A 13,742-nucleotide genomic window follows, 5' to 3' on the forward strand; every position below is an offset into this window, starting at 1 on the left:
AGAAAAAAGTCAAGGAAACAATTGGCCCATTGCTGGGAGAAAGTGGCAAGAAGGTGACAAGCAACAGGAAGAAAGCAGATCTACTTAATTCATTTTTTGCATCTGTCTTTACACAAAAGGAAACAACAATCCAACCTATCAAAAACAGCACCACAAGAAACAGATTAGGAACACAAGTTAAAATAGAGGGGAAAATGGTAAGTGAGCATCTGTCTACCCTAGATGAGTTGAAATCACCAGGATCAGGATTCCTGGTCACCAGGATTACACCCCAGGGTTCTGAAGGAACTGGCAGATGAAATCTCAGAACCACTGAACTATATCTTTCAAAGATCCTGGAGCACAGGAGAACTGCCAGAGGACTGAAAAAGAGCTGATGTAGTTCCCATCTTCAAAAAAGGGAAAAAAAACAGATCTAGGAAACAGACCTATCAGCCTAACCTCAATACCAGGGAAGATTCTGGAAAAGATAATCAAGCAACGAATCACCGAACATCTAGAAGCAAACAAAGTAATAACCAAAAGCCAACATGGGTTTGTCAAAAACAGATCATGCCAGACTAATCTTATTGTATTCTTTGACAAAGTGACAAAATTAGTGGACCAGAGGAATGCTGTCGATATAATTTACTTGGACTTCAGTAAAGCGTTTGATAAAGTAGACCATAACCTACTACTAGATAAAGTAGAAAAATGTGGGTTAGACAGCACCACCACAAGATGGATTCGTAACTGGCTGACCAACTGCACTCAAGTGTAGTCCTCAATGGAACTACATCCACATGGAGGGAAGTATGCAGTGGAGTACCCCAAGGCTCTGTTTTAGGCCCAGTACTCTTCAACATCTTCATCCACTGTTCCTCAGATAGCTGGCTGTGAATCCCTCCTTGTGAAGTGGGGCCACCGGAATCAGATGGGGCTGTTGATCACGTACCTGGCTCCTTGCTGCGTGACTACAGCCCTACCTGAGCTACTAGAGGTGCTTGCTGGCGTGGCGGTGGAGATTCCCAGACTTTTGGTCTTGGGGGATTTCAACCTGCCATCAGCCGGCTTGTCATCAACGGTGGTTCAGGAGTTCCAGGCCTCCATGACGGCCTTGGACCTGATTCAAGTAACTGATGGCCCTACACACATTGGGGGAGGCGCGCTAGACCTGATTTTTATCTCTGGTCAGTGGGTTAATGATCTGGATTTAGGAGATATAGTTAAAGAGCCAGTGTCATGGTCAGATCATTTTCTTCTTCGCCTAGACTTTCGGACCGCCGCTCACCACCGCAGGGAGACGGAGCCAATGCGTTGGTTCCGTCCCAGGCGCCTGATGGACCCGGAGAGGTTCCGGACGGAGCTTGGGCCGTTCCCTGAGGATCTTACCCACGGCACGACTGAAGAACTGGTTGCGGCCTGGGAACGGGCCGCGGCTGGGGCTTTGGACCGTGTCGTGCCTTTGCGGCCTCTGACCCGGCGTAGATCTCAATTGGCTCCCTGGTTTTCCGAGGAGCTGAGAGAGATGAAACGCCGGAGAAGACGCCTAGAGAGTACTTGGAGGTCTAGCTGTTCCGAGGCTGATCGGATACTAGTGAGGTCCTTTACTAGGACCTACCTAGTGGCAATGAGGGAGGCGAAACGTTCCTACGTTTCCACTCTCATTGCATCGGCAGATAACTGCCCGGCCGCCCTGTTTCGGGTGACCCATTCCCTCCTCCATCAAGAGGGACGGGATGACCCCTTACAGGGACGAGCTGAGGAGTTTAACGGTTATCTATACGATAAAATTGTTCAGCTTCGGGATAGTTTGGACCAAGATTGCGATGATCCAGCTGAGATGACAGAGACACGTCTTGTTGAGGTTATTTGGGATGAGTTTGAGTCTGTGGCTCCCGAGGACATGGACAGGTTGCTGGGGAGGTTACATGCAACTACATGTTTACTGGACCCGTGCCCTTCCTGGTTAGTGCTGGCTGCTCAGGAAGTGACACGAGGCTGGCTCCAGGGGATTATAAATGCTTCTTTGATGGAAGGGGTTTTCCCCGCCGCCTTGAAAGAGGCGGTGGTGAGACCTCTCCTCAAGAAGCCTTCCCTGGACCCAGCTATTTTGGGTAATTACCGTCCAGTCTCCAACCTTCGCTTTGTGGCGAAGGTTGTAGAGAGTGTGGTTGCATGGCAGCTCCCTCGGCACCTGGAGGAAACTATCTATCTAGACCCGTTCCAGTCTGGCTTCCGACCCGGTTATAGCACGGAGACGGCTTTGGTCGCGTTGGTGGATGACCTCTGGAGGGCCAGGGACAGGGGTTGTTCCTCTGCCTTGGTCCTATTAGATCTCTCAGTGGCCTTCGATACCATTGACCATGGTATCCTGCTGCGCCGGTTGGAGGGATTGGGAGTGGGGGGCACCGTTTATCGGTGGTTCTCCTCCTATCTCTCTGACCGGTCGCAGACGGTGTTGACAGGGGGGCAGAGGTCGTCCTCGAGGCGCCTCACTTGTGGGGTGCCTCAGGGGTCGATTCTCTCGCCTACCCTGTTCAACATCTATATGAAGCCGCTGGGTGAGGTCATCAGTGGTTTCGGGGTGAGTTATCATCTGTACGCTGATGATACTCAGCTGTACTTTTCACCCGGACCACCCCAACGGCGGTCAAGTGCTGTCCCGGTGCCTGGAAGCTGTACGGGTCTGGATGGGGAGAAACAGACTCAAGCTCAATCCCTCCAAGACGGAGTGGCTGTGGATGCCGGCATCCCGGTATAGTTAGGTGCACCCGCAGCTGACTGTTGAAGCAGTTAGTGGCCCCAAAGGAGGTGGTTCGCAACTTGGGCGTCCTCCTGGATGGACGGCTGTCTTTTGATGAACACCTGGCGGCCGTCGCCAGGAGGGCCTTTTACCAAGTTCGCTTGGTTCGCCAGTTGCGTCCCTTCCTTGACCGGGATGCCTTATGCACGGTCACTCACGCTCTGGTTACGTCTAGGCTGGATTATTGCAATGCTCTCTACATAGGGCTGCCCTTGAGGTGCACCCGGAGGCTGCAGTTAGTCCAGAATGCGGCTGCGCGAGTAGTAACGGGAGACACTCGTGGCTCCCACGTGACATCGCTGCTCCGTAGCTTGCACTGGCTTCCTGTGGTCTTTCGGGTGCGCTTCAAGATTTTGGTAACTATCTTTAAAGTGCTCCATGGCTTAGAACCCGGGTACTTACGAGACCGCCTGCTGTTACCCTTTGCCTCCCACCGACCCATACGCTCTCACAGAGAGGGTCTTCTCAGGGTGCCGTCCGCCAAACAGTGTCGGCTGGTGGCCCCCAGGAGTAGGGCCTTCTCTGTGGGGGCAGTGACGCTCTGGAACGAACTTCCCCCTGGCCTGCGTCAAGTGCCTGATCTTCGGACCTTCCGTCGTGAGCTCAAAACATATCTATTTATTAAAGCAGGACTGGCATAATTTGTGTTGAATTTTAAATTGGGTATTCTTAATATTTTTAAATTTTTAAATCTAAATTTTAATAATCAGCCTTTAAAATTTGCTCTTTTTAAATGTTGTTTTAAATTGTATATATTTTGTTTTTATTCTGGCTGTACACCGCCCTGAGTCCTTCAGGAGAAGGGCGGTATAAAAATTTAATAAAATAAATAAAAATAAATAAATAAATCAATGACTTGCACGAGGGGATAGATGGGGAACTCATCAAATTTGCAGATGACACCAAGCTGGCAGGAATAGCCAACACTCCAGCAGATACAGAAAGATCTTGACAGACTTGAACATTGGGCACTATCTAACAAGATGAAATTCAACAGTGAAAAAAGTAAGGTTCTACATTTAGGCCAAAAAAACAAAATGTACAGATACCGTATATGTGGTACCTTGCTCAATAGTAGTAACTGTGAGAGGGATCTTGGAGTCCTAGTGGACAACCATTTAGATATGAGCCAGCAGTGTGCAGTAGCTGCCAAAAAAGCCAACACAGTTCTGGGCTGCATAAACAGAGGGATAGAATCAAGATCACATGAAGTGTTAATACCACTTTATAATGCCTTGATAAGGCCACACTTGGAATATTGCATTCAGTTTTGGTTGCCACGATGTAAAAAGGATGTTGAGACTCTAGAAAGAGTGCTGAGAAGAGCAACAAAGATGATTAGGGGACTGGAGGCTAAAACATATGAAGAACAGTTGCAGGAACTCGGTATGCCTAGTTTAATGAAAAGAAGGACTAGGGGAGACATGATAGCAGTGTTCCAATATACCAGGGGTTGCCACAAAGAAGAGGGAGTCAAACTATTCTCCAATGCACCTGAGGGTAGAACAAGAAGCAATGGGTGGAAACTAATCAAGGAGAGAAGCAACCTAGAACTAAGGAGAAATTTCCTGACAGTTAGAACAATTAATCAGTGGAACAACTTGCCTACAGAAGTTGTAAATGCTCCAACACTGGAAATTTTTAAGAAAATGCTGGATAGCCATTTGTCTGAAATGGTGTAGGGTTTCCTGCCTGGGCAGGTGGTTGGACTAGAAGACCTCCAAGGTCCCTTTCAACTCTGATATTATTATTATTATTACTCTTATTGTTGGACAATGCAAAAATTTATATAATATGAGAGAGGAATTAGACAGCCAGTAGCCCATTGGGTCATTATTCAAATATATTTCATTTCCTAAACAAAGAATGACCACAAAAAAGGACATTAAAGGGCAAAAAAGCAGTGGGAGTGATTGTTTTTTCTCTGTGGAAACTGGCAGGAACTTCCTTCCAGTTTCCTTCCTTCTTCCCCTCCCCTCCCCCCTCCCATCCCCTTCCTTTCCCTTCCGAACAGGCAAGTAAGTGACTGCTGCTGGGTTGGGAAAAAATGACTAATTGTGAAACTCGCTGCAAAAGTGTTACTGAATATTTGAAGATGAGGATCATGTGCAGCAGTAGTTCATTAATTCCAATATTTCAATATTTCAATTCCTCAGGACATATGGTTCCCAGGTTTTGCACATGTTCAATAACTTAGCCCATTTGTGGTAGCTTGGTTCAAAAATAGTTGTTCTATGATGTTCTGTTTTCTTGTTATCATGACCTCACAAATAGGTCATGATAACAAGAATCTTAATATATTTAGTAGTATATACATACTGTAAAGTTATTGATCCAACATCACCCAATTGGCTTCATATCTGAAACAGGATTTCTGGCTCAACTGTTTTCACTTCAGAATGGCTTCTCTACAATAATGAAGGTATGAAAACTTCATACGTATTCTTTGTCTTTTTTTAAGCTTGATAGCAACATATTCATGGAAAACAAATACTGCTTTATGTAATCAGTTAGATATCCTTTTCAATTCTTATCTTATTGATAATTTCTCTCTAAATATTAAATGAGACAGAGCTATTTTCATATCCAATCATTTCAAACAAAATCAACTATCTTCAGAACATACTTGATTGAAAGTGCTAGGCCAGATGATGGCTTCCTCATGAATGGTGAACATTTGGTCTTCAGCAGCCCAGGGATCCAGCTTCCCAACTTTTACTCGGTGTAAGGACTGGTTGGGGAATGTGACCCAGTTCTCAAGATCCAGTCCTGTAACCAATTCTCCATTTTCATTAAAAGAAATTTCATCGCCAACATTGTTATTAAATGAGACTCTTTCCAAAAAGAAGTGAAGCTGAATATGGAAAAATATGCAAAAACTCTCAAAGTTCTATACATGGTACAGTACTATGTGATATCATATCCATCTTTTTATTTGAACTATTTTTCATATGTGGCAGACTGCAAAAACATATGGACTACAAATCTTGATCAGGGCAAAGCAATAGATGCAATTTACATAGACTTCTATAAAGTTTTTGACTCTGTGGTACATAACAAACTTCTCCTAAAACTAAAATCCTATGGCATCTCTGGATCCCTCCACAACTGAGCATTCCTGTCAAACAGACAACAAGTGGTCAAAATAGGCAGTCCCCTATCAAATCCTGTTCCTGTCAATAGAGGCGTTCCCCAAGGCAGCGTTGTTGGACCAACACTCTTCATATTATACATTAATGATCTCTGTGACCATATTATAAGTAATTGTGTTCTCTTCGCTGACAATGTTAAACTATTTAAAACTACCAACAATATAGCTACCCTTCAAAAAGACCTTGACTTTGTAACTGAATGGTCTAAAACTTGGCAACTCCAAATCTCAACCAGCAAATGCTCAGTCTTACATATTGGAAAAAGAACCAAAACACTAAGTACAAGCTTGATGGACCTTACAGATGACACCCCACCCTGTTAAAGACCTTGGAGTTTTAATATCACATGATCTAAGTGCCAGAGCCCACTGCAACTACATCACAAAAAAGGCTCTAAGAGTTGTAAACGTAATCTTACGTAGCTTCTGTTCCAAAAAACACTACACTACTAACCAGAGCATATAAAACATTTGCTAGACCAATTCTTGAATACAGCCCGCCTGTCTGGAACCCATACCTCGTTTCGGACATTAATACAATTGAGCATGTCCAGAAATATTTTACGAGAAAAGTTCTCCACTCCTCTGATTACAACAAAATACCGTATGCCACCAGACTTGAAATCCTGGGTTTAGAAAATTTAGAACTCCACCACCTTCGACATGACCTGAGTTTAACTCATAGAATCATCTGTTACAACGTCATTCCTGTTGAAGACTACTTCAGCTTCAATCACAACAATACACGAGCACACAATAGATTTAAGCTTAATGTGAACCGCTCCAATTTTGATTGCAGAAAATATGACTTCAGTAACAGAATTGTTAATGCCTGGAATGCACTACCAGACTCTGTGGTCTCTTCCCAAAATCCCCAAAACTTTAACCAAAAACTATCTACTATTGACCTCATCCCATTCCTAAGAGATCTGTAAGGGGCATGCATAAGAGCACCAACGTTCCTACCATTCCTGTCCTAATGTTCCCTTTGATTATATCCAAATTCATATAGTTATTACATACTTATGATTGTATTTATGCTTATATATCGTATAGTTATTTCATGCTTATGCTTATATATATTGTTGTCACAAATAAATAAATAAATAAATAAATAAATATTCTAATATGCTAGCATCTCCCTCAAGAATCTACTGTATATCTGCCAACCTTGATCCAAAATCAATCTGTTATATTCTAACTTTCAATAATTAAAAGTAACTCAGCCCAAGAATATATATTAATATGCCAGAAATAATCAGCTTGCATTAGTTTCCAAGAACTTTAAGAATCTTCTTCCCTGTTGTTATTAGAGACAAACTGAGCAGAGAACATTAGACCAGTTTAATATTTAAAATTAAGGAGCTATAAAAAGAAATAGGCAAAAGTTGAAATAACTTTTAAGAATGTCAGCAATCTTTAACAGTAAAATTGCTCAATTCATGCATTTCTACTCAAATAATTGGGGGGAAGGGAAATGAAGGATGGCAAAAAATAATTGAGAGCAGTTTAAATCAAATTGACACCACATAGGTGAACATGGATTTTGAGAAATAGTGCAATTATGGCTTGAGCATAATAAATCTTTAGATTGAGAGATTAAAAATAGTGTGATTGACAATTGTTATATTTGTTTCTTTTCTCCCCCTTTCTTTTCTATGTCTTTTTTCTTCCTCACTCACATTCAGTGTCTCCTTCATTTGCTTTTAAACAGCAAGAGACATTTGGTTGGGCTGCATACTGTTGCCTGCAAAATCTGTTTGTTAAATTTTGTCACTTGAGAACCACATCCTAGATCTTATGCATAATCTATTTTTCTAAATGTTTTTTTAAAAAGGTGAGTGCATGTCTTTTGTTTCTGTGGTCTAATTCTTCCCACAATCCATTTATAAGTCTCTTTTCAATTATATTATATTGGCTCTCATTTCTATTTTCTTGTGTGTAAAAAGAGAAATACCATTTGGTCATGGACTGGTTAGTTTATCTTGTCTACCATGGGTAGGCTTGAACGGGCAAAAACTGTCACTTAGAAACAGAATACTAAATATTGTTTCTAGACATTTATCTTGCCCTTTCAGATGCCTTATAATTTCTTACATTTCATTGATGTGCTAATTTAGTTGATCTTTTGGGCTCTGATTCCACAGCCTCTTAAACTATGGATTTTTGAAAGCAAGATCCTTCTTTCATAGAGTATGGATGGGATTGCCAAATATTCTTTGACTCATCTAAACCAGGGGTCCCCAACCTCTAGTCCATGGATGGGCACTGGTTCATGGCATGCCAGAGACTGGGTCATGCATACAAGCAAAGCCCCATCTGTAGGATGCAGAACACAAAATCATATAGCTTCCAGTCCGTGGAAAAACCTCTCTCCATGGAACTGATCCCTGATGCCCAAAAGGTTGGGGGAAACTGATCTAAAGATGAATAAATATCAAGCCATGTATCCCAAGAATAAACATTTCTCAATGTATTCATTATTTTAAACCCATACCCTTATTGGCAGAAAATTCTAAAAAAAAAAAAAAAAAACCTTCTGCAATAAATAATTCTTGGATTTGTCTGGGTGGGGGAGAATATATAGGCAACACATACAGAATATGCCTACAACCTTTAGCCTACCAGAAAGGCAGCTACACAGTAATTGAGATGGGATGTTCGAAGCATAAAAAACATTAAAAATTAAAAATTAAAAAAAAGAGATAAAAGAAAAACACTACCCAACATATGCAGCTACTGCTTTCTGTGATGAAGAGGCTGTGAGATGATAGAAAACCAGTGCAATTCAAATTCCTTTTCCAATATATTTGATTATTCATAAAATTACCTGCCATGGCTGGAGATCCTGAAGACTGTGTTTTCTGCCATTTAACTTTCTCCTACATTGATGGTACAACTCCATGTCATGTAAAGCATGTGACACAGCATGTACTGCATTGTATATACTGTAACTATGACTGGTCATTTTCATTTCAAAAAAAGCCCCAGGAAGATTCTCCAATTTCTCATTCCCTGTACAAACATCATCATTTTTCTCATTCCTAGATGGATTTGGAAATGCACAGCCAAATGCTTGCTCCCACACATTTTTGAGAAAACCATCCTCTTTTGAGGAGAAATGGTTTCTTGTCTGGATAAAATTTTGGAATTCCTCAACTTCATTTGAATAAGCTGCAAATGTCAATGCACCATGCAGGACTTGGATATCCCAGCTCTTCTGATAAAGGAATGATGCAAGATCCACTCTGGAAGTCATAATCCAAACCTTACCTTTAGGCTTTGTAGAAATCATTTCAATTTCAGGTAGACGTAACAACCATCTTAAATGTATAAGATATTTATCACTGACTATTATAGCATTGGCTCTGCTGTTAACATAAATGTGAAAGCTTTTGACAAGCCATTTCAAACCATCAAAAAACTGGTCAATATAAATCAGTCTGAATTGCTCCAAGAAGGCAACGCAAATGCCATAGAAAGGAAAAATTGAAACAATTAGGTGTTGCAAGAATGCCTCAAAGCTTTTCATAAAAAGCCCAACCCATGTCCACCTGCAATACAAGAGTAGTCGAATAATCCCCATGAAGAATATGTTTTCACTTGGAACCATGTTGTAGTAAAAAGGGCTTTCATATGGGGAAGAGCCAGTTGGAAACTATGGAAATAAAAATTATATAGCTTAAAATAATAGAAAGACAAAGAAATGTGTATTCCTGTAAATTAAAAGCTCTGAAGTATGTCAGCATATTTTTCACATAATTTCTATAAAGAAATACTTAGGACCCTATAACTGGACTACATGTTCCATTTATTTCCTTCCAAATTTGTAATTCTATGACTATCTAAATTTTGTTCCCTGAATTTGATTTTATTAAAGGGCCTGATATCTGAGTCCCTGCTCAATTAGGACACTTTTACTTGGCCCCAAGTTCAAAAGACCGTGGTCAGCATACTACTTGGAAAACTGAAATAAAGCATAACAATGAAATGATAAATAAATAATACAATTTCAAATAAGAACAACAACTTTATATACATGAATTATAAGTTAAGCAACTATACTCTTTTAAACTGTATTCTAAGTTTTATTAAAAAATTAATTGTCTTTCTAGAAAAGAAACTTTACAATCTACATTCTGCTTTACAAAGGGTTAGGGTTAGGATTAGTGTCATTACGGTGAGCGTGGCAAGAAGGGCTCCTCTTGCTGTCCATTTTCCCCTCATTGCTGGACATACTTCCCCACCACAGACTTCAGTGCAATTTGGGAGTGGCAGACTATGTTTTATTAGCACAGGCTGTTTGTCTTTGTAAAGATAACATGGCTAGATTTTTTTTGTAGGGGGGAGGAAAAGACTTCCCAATGTTCTATAATTCTCAGCTTGCTATTGTTTGTTTAGGATGGGGGCATAATGAGCTAGTGTGGCACATACTATATACAGTATACTGGTATCTTGTGTATGAATGCATGAATATGGTTTCAGCATTTTTATAAAGAACACATTACTGTTCTTTCTTGCAGAAAAATACTACGGAACTTCCTGACACTACATACCGGTACAAGGATGCCAGAACAGAAAAGGCAAGTATATAAAATTTCTTATAAACTGAAAGTAGTGAAATATGCTGAGGAACATGGAAACAGAACAGTGGATAAACATTGTGGACCACCTCTAACTGAAATAATGGTAAGAAAGTGGAGGAAACAGGTGGATCAGCTACAAAAAGTAAAAGATAAAAGCAGAACTTTCATGGGCTTCTTGAAAAGTAGCAACAGTTAGAGGTGGACATGAAAAACTGGATAACACATCTTCAGAATAATGGCTTTGCAGTTTCCACAAAAATGGTAGTATATGAAGCCAAATGCATTGCTTTACAGAGAGGCATTCACACTATCATGGTGCTTCAGATTTATGAGGCGATATGGCCTTCCTATGTGCACCAAAATTAGAATTGCACAAAAAATGCCAAAAGAATATGAATCTAAGGTCTTTTCATACATTTGTAATAGATGGTAGGGAGAAAAATAATTTTCAAATTGGCCAGATTGGGAATATGGATGAAGTCCCTCTAACTTTTGGTGTACCATCTAATAAGACTGTTGACCTGAAAGGTGCCAAAAGCATAACTGTGAAAACCTCAGGACATGAGAAAACACATTACATGGTTGTGTTGTCCTACTGTGCAGATGGCACTAAATTGCCACTGATGTTAATATTTAAAAAGAAAACCTTCCCAAAAGAAATGCTTCCAAAAGATGTTGTTGTGCATGTCCATGAGAAAGGATGGATGGATGGATGAAAATGAATGAGAGTACAGGTCCAAACATCCTAGAGGGCTTCTGAAAAAACCTGCTTTCTTAGTGCCCCATTCAATTTAGAGCACATATTAGCGAAACCACAAAGAAAATATTCAAAGAAGTGAAGATTCATCTAGCTGTAATTCCTGGGGGGTCTTACCAGCAAATTGGAACCTCTTGACGTTTCCATCTACAAACCATTTAAACACTATATCTGCGAGAAGAATGGAACAAAATGGATGGCTGCTGGTTATCATGATCTGACATCTACTGGACGAATGAGGAGGCCCACTATCACTCAGCTTTGTGAATGGATGCAAACATCCTGGCATTCAGTGAAGGACGAAACAATTGCACGGTTATTCAAAAAAATGTGCCATTAGCAATGCCTTAGATGGAACTGAAAATGATATCATATAAGAAGGTAGCGAAGAAAGTGATATCAGTTATTTTGAGCAACTGAGCTTCCTAAATTCTGACACTAGTGATAATAAATTCTTGGGGTTTCCAGAAAATTAGAAGAAATTATACTCTGAAAAATACAGTATATGAACTGCTATTACTTATGAGCTTCCTGGTACTATATCTTCAACGAAAGTCTTATAAATTCCTCTTCAAATACCTCTTTTTTCTCCAGTTAATGTGAGCTATTGGGAGAAAGAGACAAAACATGATACTGGAACCAACTCTATTCAGTAAGGACCAATAGTAGGAGAAGGCACTGCCTATGCCTCCTTGAGCACCAGAAATAAAGGAGGATATAAATCTAATAATGTCAGAAAATAAAATAAATAAAATTCATTTCTACGAATTTTGAAATGAATTCACATTTCTTTATCAAGTATAAATAAGTTTTCTTAAATATACTTCATAGAGAAATGTACATGAAATTAAAAATATCTTAAGGTCTTACAATTTCCCCCATCTGAAAATACAAAGGAAAGCATGCATGACGTATCATTAATGCATCTCACCAGTGGAATTTTGTACGGAATTAAAATATCTGCCATATCATCAGAAATTGCAGGATCAAGAGTCCCAACAACTGATATGAGTTTATTCAGGATGCCACACTTGTAGTTGGGAATGAATTGTTTCTGACTGGAGGAAAGTTCTATTGAGGCATGATATGTGCGTTCCCCACCATAACTCTCATAGATATTAAATCCCAAAGTGATATTAGGTAAGAGCTGGAGGTTTTCATTGATCATTTTCACGGCAAATATCATAGTCAAGATATGCTGATAATATTTAATCAAGACTCTGGAAAGGAAATAATGTACTGAATCAAATAAAAATCTCCATGAGGTAGGGAAATTAATTACCTTGAAAAAACTGTCATACAAATGAATAGATTAAGCTCTATCAAAATGAAATTCATTGTTTCATATTAATTGAATTACATATTATTATTAAGTATAAACATTATGGAATTAATTTTGATGGGAGTAATGACAGGTTTTTTTAACTCTCTTTGCTATTTCTATCAAATTCTAGCTTTATGAAGATGACCAGTATTGTTAGTATATAACATTATACAACTAGAAAGTAAAATTGGGGAAATTTTATTACACTAGAGACTGTTTTATTTTAATTTAAGTGATTACAAAAAATGGCATAAATTCCATACATTTAGAATTTAGTCTAACTTCAACACATTATATTTAGAAAAATAAATATATATTATTGAAGCACAAGCAGTAATGCTTTCATAGCACCACAAACTTTGCTAAGTAATGGATGAACTGTAGCTTTTTCTATTATGTTAATTAAAAGAATTAAATTCTGTAAGAGTAGAGTAAAATACTGTACCACAATTCAATCAAAACTCAGAATTTTATTCCCTAACAACATCCGTAAAAATTGGTGTTTATGGCTCAATAATCATTGTTATAAGAACCTGTTGCAATGAAAAAAATGAAAGAAAATAATTAAAAGGACTATCAAGCAAAGTGAAAATTTTACCCAAAAAAGTATATTGACAGCATATGATTCTGCTTCTGCTCCTCTGCTCCTGAAAACAACTCTTTCCCTTCATAAGATGATTATTCATGAAGAAAACTGCATATCTTTTTTACTGATATAAAATATGATGCATTTCCAACTGTACATTATTATTCCTATGTTCAACAATACAATCTCCTGTGCAGTTACTTTACAGGCTAATGCTGTAATTCCTATCCTAAGGTAAGGGACTGTAATTCTTATCCTAAGGTAAGGGACTGGAGGATTGGGAGAGGGATTCCTGTCTTGTCTAAATCATGTCTGCTAGTCATGAAAAACTGAATGATTAGTTTGATTTTTTAAAATTTAATTTAAGTACATAGTGTACCTGGGGTTTTTTTCTTTATCAAGTACAAGAAAATACTTTATAATCTGAAAAATAACATAGCATCATTTAAACTTTTGCTGGGAAAGAATTTTTAAAAAAAATTACAGTAGCCCATTGTGATGCCTAGAATACCTATACCAAAGAATTTACATAGATTGATATATAAAATAATGT

At 39.3% G+C, this 13,742-nt stretch overlaps 1 protein-coding gene across 1 annotated transcript in view; it reads right to left on the reverse strand.

The window, feature by feature from the left end:
* LOC131198132 (vomeronasal type-2 receptor 26-like) overlaps positions 1 to 13,742 on the reverse strand; it is a 29,593-nt gene that overhangs the window by 4,348 nt on the left and 11,503 nt on the right. The window contains exons 5-7 of the mRNA XM_058182637.1: positions 12,211 to 12,499; positions 8,767 to 9,594; positions 5,412 to 5,639 (exon numbers count right to left, since the gene is read on the reverse strand). Of these exons, the coding sequence (XP_058038620.1) occupies positions 5,412 to 5,639; positions 8,767 to 9,594; positions 12,211 to 12,499 (1,345 nt within the window). The remainder of the gene's footprint in view (positions 1 to 5,411; positions 5,640 to 8,766; positions 9,595 to 12,210; positions 12,500 to 13,742) is intronic.

This window comes from Ahaetulla prasina, chromosome 4 (genome assembly GCF_028640845.1).
Source record: "Ahaetulla prasina isolate Xishuangbanna chromosome 4, ASM2864084v1, whole genome shotgun sequence".
NCBI classification, from domain to species: Eukaryota; Metazoa; Chordata; class Lepidosauria; order Squamata; family Colubridae; genus Ahaetulla; species Ahaetulla prasina.